This window comes from Protopterus annectens, chromosome 3.part0 (assembly GCF_019279795.1).
Source record: "Protopterus annectens isolate FY-2018-M chromosome 3.part0, PAN1.0, whole genome shotgun sequence".
Classification (NCBI taxonomy): domain Eukaryota; kingdom Metazoa; phylum Chordata; order Ceratodontiformes; family Protopteridae; genus Protopterus; species Protopterus annectens.
The window spans coordinates 215,966,722-215,993,760 of NC_056731.1; the positions used below are offsets into that span (position 1 = coordinate 215,966,722).

At 39.7% G+C, this 27,039-nt stretch overlaps 1 protein-coding gene across 1 annotated transcript in view; it reads right to left on the reverse strand.

Annotated features, from left to right (window-relative positions):
* DNAH11 (dynein axonemal heavy chain 11) overlaps positions 1 to 27,039 on the reverse strand; it is a 4,606,558-nt gene that overhangs the window by 3,967,932 nt on the left and 611,587 nt on the right. Inside the window, exon 15 of the mRNA XM_044065542.1 lies at positions 9,972 to 10,304. Within this exon, the coding sequence (XP_043921477.1) occupies positions 9,972 to 10,304 (333 nt within the window). The remainder of the gene's footprint in view (positions 1 to 9,971; positions 10,305 to 27,039) is intronic.

The window sequence follows — 27,039 nt, forward strand, 5'->3', positions numbered from 1 at the left end:
ACAGAAGATGCTCTAACTGAGAATCGAATGGGCAACGTCTAACTGTGAGGCGACAACGCTACCGCAGCACCATGTACTGGCAGAAAAGTTTTTTACTTTTGTTTGCCAAAAACAATCCTTTTGTGAGCTATGGAAGGGTTACATAGCTACTAGGAATGTGGTTTTGCTCTGGAAAAAAAACTGTGATGCAATTCAATACTACACATGTGACTGCGCAAGAACTAAGGACATTTTCTGAACCAAAATGCCAAACTGTTTTTTCCTTAATTAAAACTGATGAAAGACATTTATTGAGTTTTAGGTTAAAATGGATGTAGCTGATTGCAAATAGTAACGTTTGTCCAATGTTATTTTGTTAAATGGAAAGAAAGGGATTGTGAAATACTGAGGACAACCTAATTTTTTCTTGTGATGCTGATGATTATTTGATTTAGGTTTGTCCTACAAAATGATGCATACAGTGTGGATAAACTGGGCAGTTAATTAAAAACTGCAAAGTGACATGCAGAAAATATGGGGAAGAGGAATACTTTTGGTTTGACTATGAACTATTACTTGCAACTTCTGAAAGTAATTAAACAACTGTGGAGGTGGGAGAAGTATTGTACAACAGAATGCTGGTTCTGATAAAAATGTAACACATGATCTGCATGAAGAAAAACAGAATGAATTGGATAATAAAAATTAAAATTTCTATACATAATGAGGAATGTACAATGAAGGAGTATAATTTGGAAACACAATATATGTACTAAATGTGAAATCAAGATGAAAGTTAGAAAAAAAGGAGGAACACGGGCAACTGAGTAATACTACTACTACTACAAAGCAGGTAAAGAAAAGATCAAATTTTTGTTATAATAGAAGAAAGTTGCACAGAAGAATAGCTTGAATGTTACTTCAATAAATGCTAACAGCAGCATTTATTTATTTACATTTGTTTACCGGGAAATTCCGACTGGACACAGGTCCTTTTTCAGCTGATCCCTGGGGAGAAAACCTCCACAGAAAGACATGGCAGATGGTAAACAATAACAATCAAGGTATGTATACAGTAGAAGTGATCATGACAAGGAGAAATACAGGAGAAAATTAGGTACAATTGAGTAGTAAGCTCTAATTACAACATTGAGAAAGAAGTAAAACACAGTGCTACAAATTATCTAAACTCTAACTAGATAACAATAATAACAGACTAAATGAATAACTAAATCCTGGAAGGATTAACAAGGAGTGAGTAATCTACAGTTCAGTTTTATAGTGATAGAGGGGATACTCTATCTAAATCTGGGAAAGGAAGGATTATTAGACGGGGTTTGGACAAGGACAAAGCCAGTAAGAACTTAGGTGAGATTTAACTGCAGTCTTGAAAAGACTGCAGGAAGGAAGGGTAGCTATGGTAGTGGGAAGGTTGTACCAAAGCTTCAGCTTGGATATAGCACAGGAAAATAGTGCCTCACCTGCTGAGTTTTTGACTTTGGTGTCCTGGAGTAGATTTTTATTGCAGGAGTGTAGTGGTCTGGAAGAGTGGTTGGGTTGGAGAATTGTATGGAGCGATGAGATTCAGAGAGGGTGGTTTACTAGTTTATGAGTAAAGGTGAGTTGAGTTTGGTGTAGGAGTTGTGGGAGTTCAAGCCAGTCAAGGTCTCTAAGGAAGACACAGTGGTGGCTGTGGTAAGAAGCACCAGTAGCAAATTTTGCGAGTTTATTCTAGCAGGCTTCAAATTTGTGTAGGTCTGACTGTCTAAGATTATAGGTGATGTGTAGAGCAGGGTGGAGATTAGTTGGGAATTGGCAATAGAGATTCTTGCTGGTTTGGTGAGGTATTGGCGGCTGCTATATAAGGCACCCAGTTTTTTGTGAACTTTTTTTATTTTTAGTGATATGTGGGTTTTAAATTTGAGATTATTGTCAATCTGTATGCCAAGTAGTTTTGTGTGAACTGTTGGTGAAATGGAGGTATTATCCTTGGTTTGGCTAGTGAAGTGTGGGGTAGATCTGGAGGATTGGAAGATGAGGAGTTTGGTTTTATATGGATTGAGGAGAAGCTGGGAATTAGACAGCCAGCTTTCTACTGAAGAGAAAGATTCTTGGGTGATCTGTTGGAGTTCTGTTAGAGCTGGGGCTGAGCAGATGAGGGTGGAATAATTTGCATACTGTATGAGGGAGGCATGTTTGGTGGCAGTGTGCAGATTATTGGTGAAAAGGGAGAAAAGTAGGGGGCCAAGGATGGAGCCTTGGGGAACCCCGAGAGTAACAAGGAGACAAGTGGATAGATTGTTGTCCCAGATGACTGACTGCTGGTGACCTTGTAGATAGCTGTGGAACCAGTTTATGGCTGGTGTGGAGAAAGACAGGTCAGATAGACCAGAGAGTAGTAGATTGTGTGACACAATGTCAAAGGCTTTAGGTAGATCCAGAAATACAGCAGAGGAGAGGAAGCCATTGTTTTTGTGATGGAGGATAGTGTTGGTGAAGGAGAGGAGAACAGTTGTCATGCTGTGGTGTGGTCTGAAACCATGCTGGGTATTGGAGAGGAGGTTATTGTTAAGGAGGAATTTGGAGACCTGTGAGTTGATGCATTTTTCAAGTGTCCTGGAGAGGGGGGAGAGGATGGCAATGAGGCGGTAGTTGGAGAGGTCAGTGGAGGGGTCACCTTTGTGGAGGGGAATGATGTGTGATATTTTTTATAGCGTAGGTACATAGGATTCAGATATGGAGCGGTTGATTAATATGGAAATAGGATAAGATAGGACATCAGCTGTTATATTTAGGTATTCAGCGGGCAGGTTAGTCGGCTTCTAGTTCTGTGGGTTTTAGTTTTGTCAGAAGTCTTTTTATGTAGGAGTCGGGTACTGTGGAGAGAAAGAAAGTAGGGAGGGGTGAGTTTGGGTTGTGTGAGGGGGGACTTAGTGTAGGGAAGTGTTTTTTTGTTAGGGATAGAACGGATTCTGTGAATTGTTTATTGAAGGAATCAGCAATGCTACTGGTGGAGAGAGGGGTGGTTGGTGGGGGGGGGGTGCTTACTTTTCCTGGGCAGAGTATAGAGTTAATTGTAGACCAGAATTGCTTGGAGTTGATTTGGGAGGAGTTTATGGACATTTGATAGAAAAGGGCTTTGTCTGCTTTTACTTGCTTTTTGACCTTGTTACGTAGTTCAAGGAAGAGTTGCCTATCTGAGGGGTTTTTAGTTATGCGCCAGCGTTCCCATGTTTTATCCCTGGTTTTCATAAGACCCCTGGTGTTTTTTGTAGCCGGGGGAGCTCTTAGTTCTGATTCTGGTGTTTCTCAAGGGGGCATGAGATTTAAGGATGTTGAGGAAGGTACTGTTAAAGAAATGGACCAGTTCGTCTAGGTTGAGGTACTTTAGAGGGGACCAGTTTACATTCTGGAGGGAGGAGGTGAAGGAGTTTTGTTAAAATTAGCATTGTTGCGAATAAGTTTGTAGGTAATGGGTTTGCAATCATTAATGTGATTTTTTAGTAGGAAGGTTGAGGAATGGTCACTGAGGGAGTCAGGTAAACAGCCTGCTAGGTAGATGTGAGGGGCTTTGTTAACTAAGACCCAGTCAAGAATGGTGTGGTTATTGGGTTTTTTATTGATCCTAGTGGGGCGTTGTATTAGCTGAGAGAAACCATGGAGATTTAGGTTGAGGGCTGGTTCGTTGCTGTTGCAGGATAGCCAAAGAGTGAAGTATGATGTTTAATAGTGCTGAAATGGTGTCAAGAGCAAAAACCTGATACAATATGTTTAGAATATACTAAATTTTTAGATAAGGTACAAAAAGACCAGATGGCAAAGTTCTGGAGAAAACTTATATGGAGTTTTGGAAAGGGTCTTTGTTCAGGCATCAGCATATTATATAAAAATCAGCATCTGTCTCTGTTAGATGTTAAAATAATTCTTCAAGGGAGGTGTGTGCTCTGGAATGTTAGCTATGGGAAGAAGGTGTGCAGAACAACTGTGGTATTTGCATACACTAACATTAAAGAGAGGCAGGTATGTTTGAAGGAATAAAGAAACAAGTAATTGCTGCCGGGAAGGTCTTGATGCAGATAAAGCATTTGGCAGAATAAGGTGAGATTTTATGAGTGGGACATTGGAAGAATTTGCAATCCCTGATTCAATAAGGTTAATTAGAAGGACATATGAAGGATCAGAGGCATGGGAGGGTTCCACTCAGATAAGCTGTTTTTGAACACAGGAACCAATCAAGGGAATCATCTTTTCCCATTGTTATTTGCTTTATAGTTACAGACATTTGCAAAAAAAAAAAAAAAATAATAATAATAATAATAATAATTAGGAACCCAGAAATACAAAGATATAATTGGTATGGTAATCAAGAAAAGTTGGCCTTATTTGCAGATGATATTATTTTGTACCTAATAAATCCAGAAAAGTACATATCAGTGTTGTGGAACATTTTGAGACAGTTTAAAGTCTATTGGGGATATGAAATTAATGAAGATAAAATATAGGCTATAGCCATAATTTATAGGTTCATAGGTTGGTACTAGGCTATCGGCCCTATGGCCTATACAAGCCTAGCTTAGCTTCTGTTATGGCAGCTAAGGATATGTGGGAAGAGACTAAACAAAAGATAATACAAAAATTGAGAAACCAGAAACTCAAATGTATGGATATGCATAGTAATATACAAGCTGTGAAAATGTTTTTTGTCCCTTTAGTATTGTACATGGGTCAGGCATACTTTTATCAACCCAAGGAGAAGTTGTGGACAATAATTAAGAATTGAAGGAATTTATCTGGGAGGGAAGGAGGGCAAGCATTAAGTGGGATAAGCTGCTCCTTCCAACAGAACAAAGTGGTTTATGTTTACCTAATTTAAATGGATATTTTACAGCTACACAGTTCAGGTTCTTTTACAAAACACAAGGGGGAAGTTCAAGAAATAGAGAGAGTGGGATTTTGGATGCAGATCCTTAAAGAAAATAACCATCCAGAATATTATATTCATAAAGTAGCAGAAAGTACTCTAAGAACTAAGCCAATATGAGAAAGGAGATTTTTGCCAACAGGGACGACTGCAAGTATGGTACAGAAAATAGGCAATAGGGCGTTGGAATTTGCTGGAGAAACCTGGCAAAAGAACCAAGATATTGTGAGCCAATAACTTACAGTCAGACGAGGTCAAAACGACATTTGGATTGTAGGCTGGAAAATGCACTCCCTACCACAGCTGGATCTCAGAGTACAAGCAAACAGAAATGGACAGGGGAATTTTATGTGAAAGACCTGCTCTGGTAGAGGTTTTTGTTGAATCTAGAATAGAAGCAGCTGTTAAAAAGGACTAATTAGTATGGCATATAAAGGACTGCATGATAACTATAAGAATCAATCAGAGGAGGTTAGAAAAGACTGGGCAGAGACACTGGAAAAGCAGTTTACAAGAAAAGAATGGAACTCATATGTATGGCTCCTAAGTATGCAACAAAGTCCAGAAGTTTTAGTATCTTTGCTTGGAAGTATATGCATATGCATTTTTATACTCTAAGCAGACTCCAAAGACTTTTTCCTCACATAGACAGGAAATGTTGGAGGTGTGATGGAGAAGAAAGAGGTAACTGGGAACACATGTTTTGAGAGTGTGATGGGTTGGCAGATTTAAAAATTCCCTATAGAGTACCTTATTAAGTTTAATTTTGTTGGCTGCCAAAAAAGTAATTATTATTAAATGGAAATCAGAGTATATACTAACTGTATTTGAGGTATTGAATATTATAAAAGATATAAAAAATTGGAAGTGGGATTTTTAGAAAAGAGAAGGCGCAAATTATATAGAAGTAAATGGAAATTCTGGGAACAAAACATGCATAATAATGGTCAGGAGGAAGAGAAAGGTTTAATGGAAGACAGGAATTCAGCATTTTTTTATAATGGTGGACTGATGATAGTAGCAAAGAAAATGTATTTGATGCATATTGTGTTTAAATGGAAAAATGTTAAAATGGTTTGCTTTCTTTTCCTTTACTCTATGTTTGCCTACGCCTTAAGTGATGATATAATAAAGGTGTTTTAAAAAAGAAATAAGTAATAGTTAAAATGAATATAATATTGCTAGGGGATTTCCAACTGTAATATGAGAAATGGGTAGGAAAAATTATTTAGGATGTGAAGACATGTAGGTGCATGATAAAATATGTAAAAATTACAATCATGGAAGGAAAGAGCGTATCCATACAGAACAGGATATTTGAAAACAAAAACAGGTTATGTTATTTTATCAGAGGGTTTTAAAGAAGTAAGGAGAAACAGAGATGTGCATATTTTCTCACCATGAGGCTATAAGAAGATGATGAACAGTGGTTTACATAAGGCAAAGGCATTAAAACTCATGGGTGAAATTAGTAACATCAAAGAGTTTAGAAAGGGAATTGAAGTCTTATGGGAGGACCATTGGTCTTTGAGGCCTCTTTACAAAACTTAGTCATTCTGGTACACAGTGAGAAGAGAGAAAAAAAGATAGGAAGAGATTTTTGGTGGAAGAGAAAAGATGAGTTTATAAGCAGTATTCAGAATTATGAGGAAACTTTACATACACAGGAGAAAGTCATCTTAGGATAGGTAGACATATAGTAAAAACTATCAAATTGGAGATACGAAAGTTTAGTAAGGAATTAAAAAATAAATTAGAGAAAAAGATAAGTAGAGATGTGCTATGAGATGATAAAAGTAGTAAATATGAATCCTGCTCCAAGGAAAGATGGGCTAAGGTATATGTTTTATGGAAATATGAGATAAGCAAAAGTATGCAATTGCAGTGGCAGTTATAAATTAGTCATCTGAGCAGGAAATAAGGGACATAGAGGTATGTGAAGAAAAAAAGGAAAATAAAACATAATAAACTGGACATTGCTGACATTAAGTAGTGCAAATTACAAGTTGTTCAGGAAACTATTACAGATGAGATTTGGAAAAAAAATAATAGGGAAGCTGCCATATGAAGGAACTGATAGGACTGATGGAAGATAGGCAAGAGATAATAAAAGAGGTGGGACTGACTGCATTGTGAGAGAAGGAAATAAATGTAAGATAGTCAGATGTGATGTGGAAAAGCATTCAATAGTACAAACATTATAACATGCTGGAAATGATTTGAGGATATGGATGGGGGACTGAAAATTGTTGGATTCAGTATAGAGTAGTCCCTTAAGGAAACTCAACAGTATTGCGTTATTGCTGCTTTTGCCATCTCACTCTGCTTCTGGTGGACTAATACTGGTGTAATAAATGCCCCAGACACATTTCTTGATGTACTATCATCAGTTCTGCAACCTTTCTGCTGATATGTAACATCAAAATGTTGGTAGCTGTGCAGTATTACTAGACAGGAGATAAAGTAATAGCTAATGGATGGATTGGTGAGGGGTGTCCACTAAAAGGGGAGGGAAGCAAAAGTGCCCCATGAGTGCAGTTTCACTTGCATTAGTTAAGAATGGAATCATAATAAGATGCAGACAGAGAGAGTTGAGATGGCAGAATGGAAAATGAAAGATGGGGTGAGAATTCCAATATTTAAGGCATATACTGATGATTTAGTTATAATTGCCAAGAAAAAAATGTGGTTAAGGAAATTATTTATATAATTCAGAATGAGTTATCTAAAGTAAGATTAGTGTTAAAGACCAAGAAATTTGTAGATGCTGCAAAATGAGAGGAGGGGGTATTTCTCAGAGTATGAGGTAAGTGGAATTAAGTTTGGGAAGACACTGACAGTAGAACAATGGAAGGAAATGTTAGAAGAAGTAAGGAGAGAAACAAAATATTTCAAGAGTATTCCAAAAGGCAGTTGCAAAAAAAGTGTACCTGATACAAGCATATATGTTGGGTAAACTGAGATACCTAGGAAAAGTGAACACATTTCAAAGTTGTTCAGAAAAAGAATTATTGGAATTTGTTCGGCGGTCTTTTCGGGTTTAAGGTTGAAACCCATTAAAAGAGGGGTGCTGCATTAATAAAAAGATGGGGGGGGGGGGCAGATTTAAGGAATCCCACTGCACATTTAACTTCAATTCATTTATTTTAGATATTATGTCAGATGCCAAAGAAGGATGAAAATATGGTGGGGAAGCTGATGTGGAAGAAACATGATGAACCTTTGATGCAGAGAGCACAGGGAAAAGAAGAAGGGTATACAAAAATAGAATGTTAAGGCAAATAGGGAACAACTAGAATGTTGGTAAAATAGGGTAGAAGGAGCAAATGAAAGTAGGAAAACATGCTACAAAGGTTATTCTGTGAAACTGTGGGTGCAAAAAGTGTATTAGAAGGGCAATAAGGTATAGACAGGTTAGATTTAGAAGAGTTAATGAAATGGTTGATTTTCTATGGATATTAATGTTGCAAAAAATTACCACTCAAGGGAAAAATGAAATACAAGCAAATGAGTGAAGATTATATCAAATATACAAGAGGGAGGAATCAAGTGAACAAGCATTACTGGAATGTGACAGGAATAAGCAGGTATAGGAAAGGTTTAAAAATGAGTATTAGTTTGAATGTTTTCAAAACATATATTTTGATATAGCACTCTGCCGGGTTTATGATGGAAAAAAAAAAGAAAGACGAAAACAATATGATGGAATGTTAAAATACATTTAAGTAAATATGTATATGAATTTACTTATTGTGTACTGGAAAGATATTTTGTTGCATTTTGTATTATGTAAAGTGAAAAATTGTGCATGGAAAACAGAATTATGTATATATAAATGAAAAGCTCCCATTCTTTTCCATAAGTAGCATAGGATTTGTTACTTCCACTCGAGCGTACTCTTTTGGGTAAGTACTGCTGGATCTATTCCATCAACCTGAGCTACCAAATCAGGCAGATGAGACCTCCATTTAATGTAAAAGTGCAGCACCCACTAATGCTGTAGTCCAATGTGAGTAATGGAAAATTAAGCCACTCACATGGGGAGGGGAAAGAACCAACAGGCTTCAGATCTTCCAGCACAAAAGGCAAGTGTTCTACCTGTTGAACCACTCATACTGCCATAATGCTACAGTCATCAAGAAGTCTTTTTACCCCAGCACTAACTACCACCATCCCTTCTGAGCTAACATGGATGGAGACTTTCCCTTGCACAGAGCCATTTCTCCACCAGAACTCCACATCCTTCCACCACTCTTAAGCCCTTCTCTCTTGTCTACTGCCACATATAGTCATATTACCATCTGTCTAGCTTTATGCTGACAAACAAGGTACACTTGCTGTCACTCAGACAGCACAGTAATGTCATTATTTGAGCCAATGGCAGCTCTCAACGAATCATCATTAACTAAAATATTAAAAGAACCACCCATGTTTTACACACATAAATGTGTATCTTGAATTCCTATGTGCTGCTATTCCAAAGGAATATTATAAATAACAGAACAAACTCTGGTAGGCGGGGTATTGGCAACTAATTATTTTTCAGTTAACTTTCCCCTGATGCAGACAAAAAGTAAAATACATTAATGTAATACTCTGTCAAGACCATGAAGACCTCCACTAACCTCCTCTGACCACCAATGAATAATTAAGGAAAACTGAAAGAGAAGCAAGCAAAGCTGCAAATAAATTCTGACATATATGTATACTAAAGAAAGACTACACTGTCGTGATTTTTTACAAAGCCCAAACTAACAATGTTGCATATTGAAAATTCTACATAACAGAATATAGCAAAATAACTAAATAAATAAATAAAAATAAAATATAAAAGCAGCTACTAGGTAGCTCCCAGTTGTCCAGATATCTTTACTTACAACAGACAAAATGCTAAAATAGACTGTAGTTTTATACATGGTACTATTTCAATGATATTTTAACATACACTAATCACATGGTTTTACAGGAGTCCTACTTTATGTAAATTATGTTAATATTTGTATCTACTGGCTATCGTGTGCAATGCCATATAAAATGCAAGATCAGCGTTAACTGTACTTTGGTAGATTACCTGATAATCTTCCATTTCAATGTGAGCTGCCACTCTCTTCACCTGAGCAGACACTCTGAAAATATCATTCACCAACTCTTCCACCAAGTCAAAAAATCCATCACTAACTTCTTTATCAACCGATGGTTTGAACACAATTTCTGGAGCAGAGAGGAGCATTTGTACTTCAAAAAGTGGCAGTGGATTCAGAAATGGATCTGTATTTTCAAGAAAAAAATCCAAAGAATGCATAATAGTATTGAAAAAGCCATCCAACACCATGTCGTCAATATGCTCCACATAAGCTTTCCAGGAAGTTGAAGTTGAATCTGCTTTGAAACAATGAAGGCTGACCTGCACCAGAAGAAAAACAATCAACATTATCAGGTATACATGCACATTAGAGATTAATAATGCTCACATTCTATTGAAAACTTAAGCACAATAAATTTGAACTTATTCTGCAAATGAACTTTCCTTTGCTTTTAAACAGTTATGCCACAGCTTTCAAAGTGAGACAATTTCTGATACTGCTTGGACTGCAATCATCTGTTTCACAGCAGCAGCTCACAGAGGTGTGGAATACAAGCTTTTGCCACACTGTACATGAAAACAAACAAATTCTTACGGACTCAGGAGCAGGGTGAAACAGACTCAACTTTGCCACTGTCATGCAATACTGACCTGATGTCTTTTGTTTTTGAATCCCCCATTACTGAGAACTGTTTTTTTTTTGTAGCACCTTTACTGAATTACCACTTGTGACATTGGCAGGTTAACATTTATATACAAGTAATTAAAGTGTATTAACAAATTCATGTTTACAAACATACTTCACATATATTGCTATATATCATATAACCTAAGCAACATTACATACATTATACAATTCCTGCCCTATTTTTTAAACAAGAAACATCTTTATTAAACCATCACTTATGACATAGGCAATCATATATTTATATAAATGAAAATAAATCACACCAGCACAATCCTAGTTGCAAGCATTTTACATCACAAACCATACTAACATACTCCCAGTTACAAACATTATATATCACTTATAATCTAACCAATCATTTTCAGTCAAACATTACATAGCTCATTTAAGTCCTGACGCCTTTTAAACCTCATTCCTACGCTGTATGTATTGCTCTCACAATTCCCATTTTTTCCCATGTAGTTTCCTCCTAACCCTTTTCTAAATATCCCAATTCCATTTGTTTCATCTCTGCTACTATATTTGCTACTTCTAGTATAGTTGGTTTAGATTTTGATTTCCATTTTCTAGTAATTGCTTTTTTGGCAGCCACCATAATTAGACACGGCAAGGCCTTACTATGTCTAGGCAATTCCAATTCTGTATCATAGCTCAGAAAAATCATCTCCCTCATCACACCAATCTGCCCATCCAGCATCTCTGACATTGCATCCCGCAGGGAATCCTTAAAGGCCGCCAACCCACTGCACTCCCAGAAAATATGTTCCCAAGTACATTTTCTTCCATGTCACACCACCATTTGCTGTCTGCCTGAGGAAAAAATCTCTGGAGTCTACTTGGGGAATAAAAATATCTATGTAAACATTTCCAAAAATCCTAAATGTTCTAGATTTTGTTGCACATTTAGGAGACATACAACTCTTGAATACTTTTCACTACCAATTCCTTAAATTCCTCTCTTTTTAACAGGTAGGTGGGAAAATACCACTGTCTCATTTTTACTTCATTACCCTGAATTTTTATCTTAATTTTTATTGATGCATGATCTGAAATAGCTATTGGATGCGTGTCAAGGCTTTCAGTTAAAAGCAGATGTTCCTATGAAATATAATTTCTAAATAATCTAACCCCATTATTATACCCTGGGGAATATGTAAATTCTCTCAGATTTCCTATAACTGAATTCACATCTTACATATCAAATATTTTCAAACTGTCTTCAGAAATCTACCCTCTTTTGTTATATTTTCACTTCTAATGTCCCCCAGAATCATCATCACTGTTGAAAATCAAGTTCCAGTGTCCGCCTATAAGTAACATTCCCTGTTGAAAGGTGATTATTTCTCCCAATATTTGGGTGTAATATAATACGTCAGTTTAATAGTCCCTTACTGCCACAAGTTTACCATTATTGTTGTTTTTCTTCTTCTATCATGATTGGAGCTCCTCTAGCAATTAGTATAATTACTTCCCTTTTCCTTTGTCCCTGGTATTCTGCTTAATATCCATCCTGAAATAATTTCTTTATCAAATTATCATGTTAATTTCTTTCCAAATGCATCTCCTGAAGTACTGCTATTTGCACTCTGCATTTCTTAATGTTTTCCCACCTATTATATACATGACAGCTTTTCTGAATGTGTATTTCCAACTTTTGTGTTACATGCACACACTAATATTTGGCAAGCTGATCTTTTATACACTTGTTTCTAGTCATCTTCATTTGAAACTGTGTCACATTTTTCAAGATTGTTTTAATGAAAAATCTCAAACAAAAAAATAAAATACATTTTCAGAACACCCCCATAACGTGTTGCCTTGCAAACACATACAGCTATGTACAGCCTCAAAAAATAAGAACAACCCTCCAGGTAGGAACAATAGCTACAAATCAACACCTGCATCCACATGCATTACCTAACCTAAAATTAAGGTTACTGTTGCTGAAACGCATATTACAGCCAATGCTTCCACTTACACTGACTGGTGTCTGCTCTGTTTTTATCTCTAGACCCCTCTCAGATGTGAAAAATAGCTTGTATGCTCTTAGAAAACTTAACTTTTAGCCATACGAAAAATGCATTTGCTATCTTTAAATGAAACTAAATTATACAGTGTTCTATTAAATGCATTAATGTATTAAGGCTGCTATGGAAGCTGCTATCAATTATTTACTTCTAATAATTTCAAACTTTTTTATTGAACTGCTTGCCCTAGTTAAAGCCTACTTGCTTACAGAAAAAAACTTTTTTTTAGATTAAAGCCAAGGGATATTTGTCTTTTCAAAAATAAGAGAAAACACCTAAACACTGCATATAATATAAACAGAGCATTTTTTCACCCCACCCTCCAGGCCAGCAGCCCAAGATTACAGTGTATTACCTTAAGTTTGTTTTTGTCCAGCCTTTCTTCTCTTTTTACACTGTAAAGCCTTTATTTAACTTGTTTACTTTTAATATCTTTATGACACAGAACAATCACTGAAAAGACTCACCCTCACCTCCATGTTTAAAATATCCCTGACTACATACTACACAACACTGCTTTACTATATAACATGCAATTTACAACATAAAATGGTTTATACAAATACTATCACAAACAAAAATTGTTTTACCTTTTCAGTTACTTTTTTTCCCTTTTAGTGTCCTTTTAAACATTAATGACAAAATGAGGTACATGCTTTACTGTCCACTCACATGTTTAACAAAGTCAACAAAGGTTCACTCTTTCTCAGCCCCTTTTTCTTGCAAAACCCTATTCTACAAATCTGATTAGTGAATAAATGTGAGATTATAAAGCATTAATTTAAGTACTGATGATCTTCTTCCTGTTCATCTCCATCTCCCAACATCAGACTCTGGTTCAAATCCAAGGTACTCTTGATTCTTCTAGTCAACTCCTGTGCTTTTTCTATCACTCAAGCATTTTTCTTTGGAACACTGGAAAAGATTTCACTGGCAAAGTCTTTCTATGAGCTTTACTGTCTGAAGAATGAGAACAAGAAGTTATGTACTCACCATAATGTTCGATGTATGTAGTCCATCTCGCCTTACATTCTTTCCCGTAGGTTCAGAGCCGAACCTCAGCTCCGACACGGCCATACTCTAGCTCGAAGTCTTCAACTGGCTCGTGACTAAGAGGTATCCCATCATGCAACAGGTCTATTCCCCAGATCTTGTTTGCTGCAAGCTCACACACATACACACTGAGAAGAACAACCCCAACAGAAAGGACAACTGATACCTAGAGACAATATCTCCAGGCCCTCCAGGAGGGGGAAGGAGGGAGGGTTAGTAAGAATGTAAGGCAAGATGGGCTACATTCATCAAACGTTATGGTGAGTACATAACTTCTTGATGTTATGTAGTCCAATCTCACTTTCATTCTTACCCGACAGCGTCCCTAGCACCTTGATCTTGGGTAGCTCAGTGAAAAATACTCTTGAGCACCGTGGAAACAAAGGAAGATCTGCCTCTAGAGACCAGATCTAATCTGTAGTGATTAATAAAGGTATGAGGTGAAGCCATGTTGCTGCAGCACAAATATCATCCATAGACATCCTAGCCTGAAAAGCAGTTGAGGTAGCCACAGAACATGTAGAATGAGCCTTCACTTTAAAGGGTAATTCTTTGCCATTGGAAGCATAAATAAATGAGATGCAATCTGAGATCCAGCGAGACAAGGTTACCTGAGAAACCGGAACCCCAAGTCTAGTGTCTGAAAACGAGACAAACATTTGATCTGATTTCCTGAAATCTTTTGTCCTATGTAAATAGAAACACAATTGTCTGTGAACATCCAGCTGATGAAACTTAAATTCTTCCTTGTTGGAGAATTCAGGAAAAAACACAGGCAACTCACTGGATTGGTTGCTATTGGCAACAGAGGCAACCTTTGGAACAAAGGAAGGATCGGTTCTTAAGGAGACCCTATCTTTGTGGAACACCAAATAAGGTGGCCTAATCGATAATGCTTGGAGTTCAGAGACCCACCTAGCTGAAGTTATGGCTACCAAGAATATTGTCTTCCATGACAAGAATTTAATGTCACACATAGCCGCAGGCTCAAAGGGAGTTGAGGTGAGCTTCTGTAGTACAAAATTGAGGTCCCATGGCATCACTGGATCAAAGACTGGAGGTCGGAGTAACAATGTCCCTCTCAAAAAAGCTCTACAAAGCCTATGAGCCATAAGGTTGGGCTCATTAGCAACGTGAAAGGTAGAAATAGCTGCCAATTGCACTTTAATGGTTACTGCAGCTGAACCCTGACTAAACAGTTGAGAAAGAAATTCCAGTATTGCCAAAATAGGCGCTGTATAAGGATCAATATGTCTCTCACGGGCCCAAATAGAAAATCTCTTCCATTTACTGGAATAAATCTCCCTGGTAGAAGGCTTGTGGGAAGATGATAGAATATGGACAACTTCCGGGGAAAAATCATGAAGCCTGACTAAGGACGGAACTGGAGCAGCCAAGCTGTCAACCTGAGGGTCTGGATGGAGGGATGGAACTGTCCTGAAATATGAGTCAGCAGATCTGGAATGGGGTCCAGAATCCAGAGCTTGTCCATTAGATAGGGTTGAAGGAAGGAAAACCAAATCTGACGAGGCCAGTGTGGGACAATGAGGATCATTTTGCTCTCCAAAGACTGTGCTTTCTGAATGATCTTTGATATCAGAAGTAATGGTGGAAAGGCATAGAGAAGACTGGAGGGCCAATCGTGAGCCAGAGCATCCCTGGGTGGCTCCCCCTCCAAGGGAATAAGGGTGAAGTAGCTGCTGCATTTGGCATTGAGGGGGCTGGCAAATAGATTGCAGCAAGGCTGACCCCATCTGTGGAATATCTCTTCCACAACATAATTGTTCAGGGACCACTCATGAGGCATTAAGATAGCTCTGCTCAGCCTGTCGGCAATCACGTTGGACTTCCCCGGTATATGCGTTGCAACTAGAAAGAGTTGGGAAGACACCGCCCACTGCCAAATTTGAAGTGCCTCTCTGCAAAGGGGGTATGATTTGGTTCCTCCCTGTTTGTTCAAGTACCACACTACCAACATGCTGTCTGAGTGAATTGCAATTGTCCCTAGAGGGAGAGAGAGCTCTGAAGTGCTTGCAACGCTAATAGCACTGTTCTCATCTCCAAGACACTGATATGCAAATGGGTCTCGTGATCCTGCCACGTGCCTTGGACAGTCCTGCCAAGATAATGCCCCCCCACCCGATCTGGGAGGCATCCGTGGTCATCGTGGCAACTGGAGAAGATGGAACAAAGGGCTTGCCACGTTGAGATTGCTGGCCTGAAGCCACCAGTGTAGATCCCACTTGCACGTGTCCGTAATCAGAATAAAATGGGAGAGTGGGAGATGCTACAGTGACCATTGGGCAAAAAGCAGCCACTGAAGAACCCTCATGTATAGTCTGGCAAGGGGAACTAGCATGATCATGGCAGCCATGGTCCCTAATAACTTGAGGACCACTTTTGCCCTGACCTTTTTCAATGGTAGTAAGGCATAGACCTGCTGTTGTATAGCCTGAATTCTCTCCTCTGGTAAGAAAGCCCTCATGAGCATCGAATCTAGTTTGGTGCCGATAAAAGTGACACGCTGTGAGGGCAACAAGGCAGATTTTTTCCAATTTAGAGTAATTCCTAACCATTGGCACAGTGTAATGGTGGCTTTAATACCCACTCGTCTTGGGTGACTTCTTGCCAGGCTTCTGGATATAAAGAAATGCGACCCCCAAATGGCTCCAGAGATGCACAGTCAGGCCTCCCTTCAGGAGCGCTGGTAGGGAGAACCACAAAAGGAATCATGGTCCCCCTGGTTACACGGGCCTCCTCTGCCTCTAGGGTGGCATCTACCTGAATTTCCACCCCCTCTCCTGCCTCCGGAGAGGGAATCACTTTGTGCACCCTGAAAAAACCTCTGCGACTTCCTGAACCACATCTTCCCACCCTTGCTGTAAGGTCTAGAAGGCATGGAAAACGGACTCCCATGGCAGACAGGATTTTTCCTTCCTGCTCACACCTAGTGAGAGTGTCCTTCAACTTGGTTCTGAATGATAAACCATCAACTGGAGCATTGGTGAACGTAGACTTGAAGGCCTCCACGAAATTGCACAGGCGCACATCAGCTGCATATGAGATCAGCCTCATGGAGGAGTTGGTAAGGGAATTTAAGGTAGACATCTGTGCACTAACCTTCTGTGCCACGGCATCAGAAATGTTACCGTGTAGAGAATCTCCTAGCTCTTTTAGGAGATCTCTCTGGAGCCTCGTAAAATACGTCAAGCAGTTTAGCGACCACAGTGTAAAGGCCACTGAGGTAAAAACACGCTTCCCATACCTGTCCATAGCCTGGGACTCCTTGTTAGGCTGATGGACTGTAGACGAAGCTTCAGCAAGTTCCTTCTTAGTGGCCGCTGCCACCACCATGGCATCTACAGGAATGCCTTTAGATAGATATTCCTTGTCAGAGGAGGCGGACAAAAACTTATTGGGTCTGCTTGGGACCAGTTCCACAGTGTCAGGAGTTTCCCACACCTTTCGACAGACAAGGTCTAATAGCTCATCAAAAGGGGGAGAAACCCAAGAGGCGGAGGGTTAAGACCCGAAAGCCTTCAGGAACACCGACTCCTCATCAGAAGGGGGTTTTGAGGGCTAGCTGCCTCTCTGCTTCAAGATCTCCAGGATATCTGAAAAAGAGATATTTTCAGAAGATGACTTGGGGGACCCCTCTGACTCCTCGAGGTCGGTGCCCGATGTGAGAGACTCATCAGGGGAGTCAAGGTGTTTTCTCTTACACAATCTCTTTCTAGTGGGCTCCTCAGGCAAAATCTCTGGGGAGACATCAGAAAGTTGGAGACCACTCATGGAGGTATCCTGAGGCTTAGGGTCTCCGCTGCCCAAGGATAGAGCGTGAACTGAAACTGACACTGGTGCTGGGGGGGGGGGGGGCAGAGTATCACTGCCGTAGGATGCAGCTGACGACCTGGCCAGCATGCTCCTCATAAGCTTGAAGGCTGATCCCCCCCCAGCTCCGAAGGCCAATTAACTGTAGGGGAAACAGTAGTAGCCCTCAGTGCCGAGGAGATGAGGTCCGAAGCAGATGTCAGGTCCAAGCTCACTTGAACCGAAGCACTGAGAGGAAGGCTCGGAACCGAGGAAGATCGATCCAATTCCTCCCCCCCAGGTCCAACCAGAGAACCATGGACCCTCGACCCTGTGGACAGAGAGCCGACGGGGTCAGAGTGGAAATCGGAACTGAGAGGCCAGGCGAGAACCGACCTAATGGCACCTGACAGAACCAACAACTCTGGCTCTGAAGGCCGAGAAAGGCTCGGAGAAGGAACAACAAAGGATGACGAGGCCATAGGCTCCAGAGCCGATTGGGTCGGAGCTGAAATCAATTTGGCCAACACCGATGACTGAAGCACCCTTTCAACGTCCTCATCAGAAAGGGTCCTGGAAGATAAAGTAGGAGATCTGGATCTCCCTACAGAAGGGGACTTGCGTGAAGGAGAACCCGGTCAAAAAACTGGAGACTGGATCCGAACCAAAATATCCATGACCAGCTCCAAAAGGCTTGGAGTCAACACAGACTTAGTCAAGAGACTACCTTCTTTTGGCACCGATGGCAATGGAACCGAAGAAGGAGAAGCTGTTCTAGCCACTTTCTCTGGAGGCTCCGAAGAAACAGACTGAGCCGGAGAGCACTTCTTGGAAGTCTTTTTGTCCTTTTTTGCTGGAGAGGGTAATGCACTGGAAGACTTAGCCAAGTCTTCCTCAAAGGAGTGTTTAAGCAGTCCCTTCAAAATTATCTTGTTCTTCCTCTCCTGTTGCACACGGGGACTAAAGGAATGACAAAATACGCAAGACTCTTGGAGGTGAATAGCCCCCAAGCAGTACATGCACACAGAGTGTCCATCAGTTAAAGACATTTTATTGCTGCATTCAACACACTTTTTAAAGCCTGCAGGCCTGTGTTCCTTAGGATCCTTGGACATGCTGAAAGGGACAAATTAATACGTACATGCACTAGACCCAAATAACAACAAACAGGGCCTCTAACTCAAACATCCAAGAAACCGGCGGGAAAACAACAGGGAGGGCTAGGTCCTCTAACTTAAACGGGCCTAGCCCGGGGAAACAAAGGCAGGAAAGTACCACTAGCCAGACACACCACTAAACTCTGACAGAATGGAGCACCAAACCAAAAACCACACAGAAACAATGGGGAGGACTAGGTCCTCAAACCTAAACGGGCCTAGCCCATTGGAAAAAGAAAACGAATGGGATACACAAGCAGCCAGACAACAGACCCAAAAAACAGCCAGAGAAACAAATACAGGCGGTAAAATACACTACCACACACACACACACACACACACACACACACACACACACACACACACACAGCTATGAAAATAGCATTTTTAAGCAACAACAAGTCAAAAGTTTATAAAAATTTTATAAACAACATACTTAGCCACAGCCAAAAGCGAGACCATATCTGAGCTTAACGAGCGGCAAACAAGATCTGGGAAATAGACCTGTTGCACAATGGGATACCTATTAGTCATGACCCAATTGAAGACCTCAAGCTAGAGTATGGCTGAGTCGGAGCCGAGATTTGGCTCTGAACCCACAGGTGAGAATGAAGGCAAGGTTAGACTACATAACATGCATTGTTTCCTTCTGTTTGATGGCTCACTTTCATAGGATAAACTTTTGTATTTTCTCCTTAATCTGTTCAGCATCAAAAAGTCTTAAATCCTCCAGGAAAAAAATAATCTGAATACAGGAGCTTGAACCTCACACCTGCCTCTCTACATTCCCTGACTGCTGAGATAAATTTGTTTCCCTTCTACTTGGGGTACAGTGAATAATCATTTTCTACAAACACTTTACTGTCTCCAGTATTTCATTTTTTGTCCTTCTGCTACAGTTTTGTTAAGATCAACTCTTTCTGCTAGTATAATTGTATTTTTACTAATACCAGTTTTGGCTGCTTTCTCATGGCCAGGTTTGGAGAATATACTCAATGGGCCTTTTCAATTAGCAACTTCTGCTGTGGAAAACCAGTCCAGTTGCTTATTTGTGCTTTCATAAAATTAACACAGTCTGTTCCTTCATGTTTATCTGGTATAGCAGAAAATCTCAAGTTTTCTCTGTGTGAGCTCTCTTCTAACTACCACTTTTTGAAACAGCTTTTTATGAGAAGTCTGATACTCAGCCAGCCTTTTTTTTCATTTCAACCTCTAATTTTTACGGTGTTATCAGTTCATCTGACTAGCTAATTAAAGTTTCTTCTGTTTTTTAACCCTTTTATTATCTAAGTTGATACACTCTTTCAATTTTCATTTATTTTAATCAGCTCCAAGTACATTTGTTTTTTCCTCTAAATTACTGGAAGCCAAGTCTTATAAAAAAACTAAAGCTTGAACTGTTTCTTGTGAACAACTGTATGATTCCTCCCAGTCAGCATTTATCTTCACCTTTTCTACTGGCTTTTCCTTCAGGCTCTCTAAATTTCTTCTTGCTGGCATCCATGCAGTGTACTTCCTAGCTAGTAACTGAGTTTTACTCAAGCTGAATTACTAGCTCTTATTTTACAGTTTCTTTTTACACACAGGGAGAGCTCAAATTAACGTGGTGATCAGTGGGCAGGCATCTTTAAAGTCCACATTTTATGCAATTGTTGAAGGTGATTTATAAAAACTCAGAAGTTCAGATAAAATGATGAGGGATCACTCACGGAACCTTAGTATAGCAAGGGGAAAGAGGCAAGGGTCCCCACTATTGTGTCTGTTATTCTATGTGTCTTTGTTCTTTTTTTAAGCTCTTGAGTTCTAAACCAGTTATTTTACATTAAGAAAGTTTGTGGTCTACATTCCTGTGGGAAGAGAGGGTAGCCTCAACCCTCTTGAACTGAGAATTACTAGTGAAGGTTTATTGTACCACTAATTTATTGGCTAAAGGGCTAACTTGTTTAAAAATTGAATATCTGTGCCTGAGACATTTAGCAACCATGCTACTTGAGAACAGTACTGCTAGTTTCTGCTAAACTCTATAAAAGCTAAGACTTAACCATATCCACTATTTCAACACTTGCTTTTCACTGTATTAACTGAATGTTTTTAAGCTGAATATCTTCACTTCTTGACCTTTTTTATCTTTAGTTAGAACTGCCTTTGTTCCACTTTTATGAGATTAGAGTGAACACACGTTATTTTCTGGCCCAGGATTGTGTAAAGGAAAGAAGAGTGCTGTTTTTGATTAGCCACAGGGCCTAGTTTGTGTTTTTGTTATTGACTGTCTACTGCTATTTAAACTTGGCAGTTGCACAGTGCTTGACTCAAAACCTAGGAGCCCTGAGGTGTTGGGTGATATTTGGTAACCATGCTACTTAAGAAGAGTGTTGCTGGTTTCCACTAAACTCTACAGAAGCTAAGACTTACACTACCATATCCTCTGTTTTGGCACTTGTTTTTCAAATTGTTTTTGTCACAACTGCATTAATTGAGTGTTTCTGTGATGAATATCTGCACTTTTTATACCTTTTCTACAGTCTTTAGTTAGAAATGCCTTGGTTCCACTTTAGTGAGAGTAGACGAGACCCAAGTCATCTTCTGGCCCGGGACTGTGTAAAGGAAAGAAGAGTGTGCTGCTTTTGATTGGCCACAGGGCATTGTTTGCATTTTTTTAATTGAATCTCCTCTGCTATTTAAACATCAGAGTTGTACAATGCTTGGCTCATAACTTACAAACAAGCTAAGACTTACATTACCATAGCCACTGTTTCGGCACTTACTTTTCACATTGTTTTTGGCACACCTGTTTTAATTGAGAGTTTCTGTGTTGCCTTTCTGAACTTTCTGACCTTTTTTACAGTCTTTATTTAGAAATGTTGCTCTCGGTACAGCACAGCCTAGCAATGATCTGTACAGACGCCAATATCTTGCAGGTTAATTCCTTCTTATAATCTGTGTAGACACTGATCTCTCATAGTGTAGGTTTCCCTTAAAATACCTTTACTGTCTACAGACATTATTTTTTAACAAATTAACTGCTCATCAAGTTCCTTCTCTTACTGACTTATTCAATATTTAAATTTCCCTCACTCTCCTTAGCAGATCAGCAGCCGCTGATATACACTTCCTGACTCTCTCTATGGCCAGTCTGATTGAGATGGGTATTCTGAGGCATTGTAGCAATTGCGCCATGTACATCGCTAACCCATGTACAAAACTCTGTCATACAACCAAAACTAATCCTATACAGGTTGCCAGTGACTTTTGCACCACACCTACTGCACAGGGCAAGATCCTACACATAAAACTACTTATGTTGAGGCACTTACAGAAAACCTTCCTAAAATACTAAGGCCTCCTGCATCACATAAATACGCTGTAAAAACACAGCCCATAACCACACATAGGAACAATGCATCCAGTACCTCTACTGCTAAACCTTTAAGGCAAACCAGAGCACAACCAAATTTCCTGGTCATTGTTGATTCCATAGTGAGGCACACTGATGTCCCTTCTCACCAGAATGAGTAAGGAGACAGTCATGGTTAGCTACGTTTCCAGAGCTAGGATCTGTCAAGTCATGCAGGCACTTAGGTCATTGAACCACAGGTACTAGTATGTCTCTGTCATAGTCCATGTGGATGTTAATGATGAGAGACATACTTCCCTTGTCTACAGGAAATGAGACATGATCAAGATCGCTGATTATGTGTCTCAGGCAGGTATGAGCATAGCAATGAGCAGCATACTACCTTCTGTAAGGATGATGCCATATTACCAAGGGAAAATGATTTATTATAACAATTGGTTTAGCTTCTTCTGTCAATCCAAGGGAGAACAATATCTGATGGCCTGGGAGGACAAGGTTGATAGATCAAGCTGCTTTGCCAAGGATAATCTGCACTTATCCCTTCTAGGCTTTTGGATATTGGCAAAGACCTTTGCCACCCCCATAGAGCCTTTTTTAAGTATTGCCAAACTGATAAACCTCCCAACTTAACTGAACCTATGAAGGAATATCTGACTGAGGTACTGCTCAACGCTAGAAGTCATAACAAGAAACTCCACCCCTTGCAAGCCTTCCTCTCCATGGAGTGTGTAGACATCTACGTAATAACAAAGTTGTGGTTTAAAGTCACAGAGAGTACCCCGGCAGTGCAAGGTTATAATGCCTTTCACACTTTTATAACAGCTACTGCACAGCAGGGAACTAAAGGTGGAAGAGTCTCGTCTATATTAAAAACAACCTCATATCCAGACTAGTAAAAGTGAATGACCCCTGGAACTCAAGCATGTGCAACTCACCATAAATAGGGTCTTATACCATATAGGTCCCCCTCCATGTCCCAGGAAAGCCATGCTATTTATCTCAATGTACTAGAGGTCCTCACTGTTCAACTCAATACAACCTTCATGTGGGATCTCAACTACTCCTCTACAGATTGGGAATCCTACACCACTTCTACTGCACAAGTCCAGTGATTCCTAAACATTAACACCAACATCCAGGAACAGTTGGCCTATTCTCCTACAAGGGTTACAAACATCCTTGACCTTGTACTCTCTAACATGAGGGAATGATGTTCCCCAGCCAATGTAATAGCCACACTAGTCAGATTTGACCATAAGGCAGTACTGCTGAAAATAAAAATTAAATCCAGGAACCCAGGGAAACCAAAGACCTTTAGGAACTATTCCAAAGCTAACCTCTTTCTACTAAGCAACACCTTGGCTAAATTCCAAGAACCCCAAAGCCTAGTACAAAACATAGCATTGCTAATATCTGTACAGCCACACTGACAGCTGTATAGAGCGAGTTGTGCCACTAGTATTAAGAATAAGAAACACAAGAGACAAGCCACCCTGCTAATCACAATATCAATTGGTTATAAAACAAAAGAAAAAAAAAATCTTGGCCAAGCATGGTAGGAACAAAGTCCAACATACTTAAAACCCTCAGACCAATCTAAGCAGGTAGATAAGAAGGTGAAATTAATACTTCAAAGGCTAAATTTGAACAAAAATAATGTCTCAGGCAAAGGACAACCACAAAACCTTCTATACCTATGTATATAACTGTTGTTCATTCAGTCAGGATGAAACAGACAAGCCTTCGTGGGTTCTGTTCAAGCAGCTTTATTAACACATTTGGATTGAGGCTTAATAACTTTAACTTAGATAAACTTACAAACAAACTAGCTATAACACTCATACATGCTCACTCTCTGGTTGCACTCTCAAAATGGCACTGAAGCTAGCATGTGCTTGCTACTTATATGCACGTTCAGTCCTTGGAAATGCTTCTTAAAGGTACAACACAGCTCTCTAGTCTACAATAACCTCAAGAGAAATATGCAACAATGTGCAGAACTCATTGTAAACGGCATCACCCACACTGAACCGGAGGACACTGCCAAAATTTTAGCTGACAGGTTCAGCACAAATTTCTCACCCAGTCCCCCAGACAGTCCAAAGGAAATATCACATACCACAATCCCCCCAACCATTACTAGGGAACAGGTCTTCAATGCACTTTCCAAGGCCAACAACACTGCATCACTGGGCTCCAATGACATCTGGGGATGGTTTACTTAAATAACATGAAACATGGCCTCTCTGGTCCACTTAAATCAGTTTTCAACTGGAGCCTGAAGTCAGGTTTTGTGCCCAAGGAATGGAAGATGGCTACAGTTATTTCTCCTGAATAAAGGAGGTCCAGCCACTGATCTGGATAACTCCAAGGCCATAAGTCTGACCAGACTTGTATGTAAATCCATGGAAAGAATAATCATGGATATGATAAATGAGGACATAGGTAATCTGCAAACACTGGTCACATCACAGTTCAAGTTTGTCAAAGGAAGACCATGCATATTAAATTTGGTGGACTTCTTTGAGAGGATCACCAAAGCAATGCATCAGGACAAGACTGTGCAGACAGCTTACCTCAACTTGGCCAAGGTTTTGATACAATGCCCCACTCAGGCATTATAGATAAGTTCAGTAAATTAGGTATAAACCCATTTATCACTCTCTGGATAGCCAGTTGGCTCAGTGATAGTACCCAGGAGATAAAAACAGGTGAGGTCGCCTCCACCAACAGGCCAGTTCACTAGCAGAGGCCCCCAGGGCTTGGTACTGGGCTCCTCCTTTTTGTCTTGTATTCTTCTGAAGTGGAAGCAAACTCTGAAGATTTATAGCTGACAAAGTTTGCAGATGATTACAAGCTAGGGGTTATCATTGTCTCCTTTGCAGACACCAACATTCTTCAAGAAGGCCTATCTATAATTAACAAAAGGTGCCAAAGCCATGGTCTTAAACTCAATGCTAAGACATACATAATTGTATTGTTTGGAAAGTCAATCATCCCCGTTAATTACCATGTTGATAATACATCCCTAAGAGTCAGACCCAGTAGTCAGTTATTCGGGTAAGCATGTAGATAGTAGTCTTAACTTCAACAACCATGTGGCCACAGTCGTGAGGACATATTTTTATGTTGCACAACCTTACAAGTAAGGGAATGGCATCTAGATCCAAAGAGGTCATTATTCCACTGTACTATGTCCTTATCAGACCAGTCAAAGAGTACAACACTCATTTCGGTATGTACCTAACTGGGCTTATGCAGCAACTGGAGTGATCTCAGAGGTTCCTTACAAAAAGGATACAAGGCATAACAAACCTGCCTTATTCAGATCACCTTAAAGCCCTTTCCCTCTACTTAGTCTCCTATTGACTGGTGAGGGGTGACCTATGCTTGGCTTACAAAGCATCCCCAAACTCCAAACTTATGAATCTCTTGCATATTTATAAGTCAAACAGTACCAGAAATACAAGGTCTAGGGACCTGAATTTTGTCTGTGACTTAAACAGAGCATGCTGGAGAGACAGATATGTTTCCCAGAGACTGCACCTCCTACGGAACAGGCTTCCCGTCCATAAGAAGCTGAGTTTGTCTATTACCCAATTTAAGTGCATCTTAGATCAGTGGATGGAGAACTGGAAAATTACACTGGGCCTGGCAACCATGTCCCTTTATGGGCAGAAGTAGCTTATAAATGCCTGGCCCTTAATGTCCTTTTTGGATACAGGATATCAGTATTCTTTTGGGAAAACTTGTCTAGGCTTAGAAAGGCCCTTGGATTGTTAGCGTAGTAACAATCTATAAATCTATTAGTTTATGCCTAAAAGCAATACAATTAGTGTATAGGAAAGGTGTCAACCTGCATATAGAGCAAAAATGGAAGGAAATGCTGGGAATGAAATTCAATTGGCTAGGAGGACAGAGCCAGTGGAAGCAGTGTGGGGGAAAGTGCACAAAAAATTAGCCCTCCAGTACACGATGTGGTAAGCTAAGAGGCAGGGCAGCTGACGCAGGTGGAAAAATAAAAACAGTGGCATCAAGATCTATTTATCTACTGGAGCTAGAATTGAGGATAGTGAGCAAAAACAGCAGCAAGAAGATGGTGAATGTTAGGAATGGAGTTGAAATACTGGAAAGAGATGTGTAGGAGATAGGGTGCTGACTTGGCAAGAACTGAGAGGGGAAACATTAAATTTCTGAAGGGAGCTTATTTGCATTATCATGCAATAAGGGTAGAAGCAATGAGGACTCCCTTAATCAAAGAGGACATAGGTAATTGGCTAGCCCTAGTGTAAGACAGAGATGGTATAGCAATAATTTACATGATGCATCAAGAGGGAAAGCATGAAATCATTAATAAAATTATTAGTGAATGGATTATATTACTAGGAAAAGAGACAGACCAGATAATTTTGGAATAAGTGTGTGGAATATTGTGGAAGGTGGCTCAAATAAGAAACTTTAGAATACTTGCTGGAAGTGCTTGCAGAAGTATTGTTACACTCTGGTAAGACTATAGAATATGTTTGCCCTGATAGATGAAGGTGTTGGAAGAGAGGAAAAAGGAGACTGGAAACATTTTGGAGCTGTCAGGTGTTAGATCAATACAGGAAAAGGGTGGAATGTCCATTTAAGAAGACTGACAACAAGATTGATACATTAACAGAAAAGTTGTTTTTGCTAGGCACAGAGTGGAATAAGAGGGTGAGTTTAAGGGATGCAGAAATTATTTGGATAATACTGACAGCTAAAAAGCAATTACAACTTTAGCTCTAAAATAGGAAGTGCATAGATTAGTAACACAAAGGATAAAGAGGGGAAGATATAAGGTTGACAAGAACAAAACAAAATAAAGAGGCAGCAATACTGGGTAAACCTCATAGAAGGGGAAGGAGAGGAAAATAAGGAGAGTTGAGGGTCATTAGTTAAGTGTTTTAACTTGAAAGATCAAGTTTCTAAAAAAAAAAAA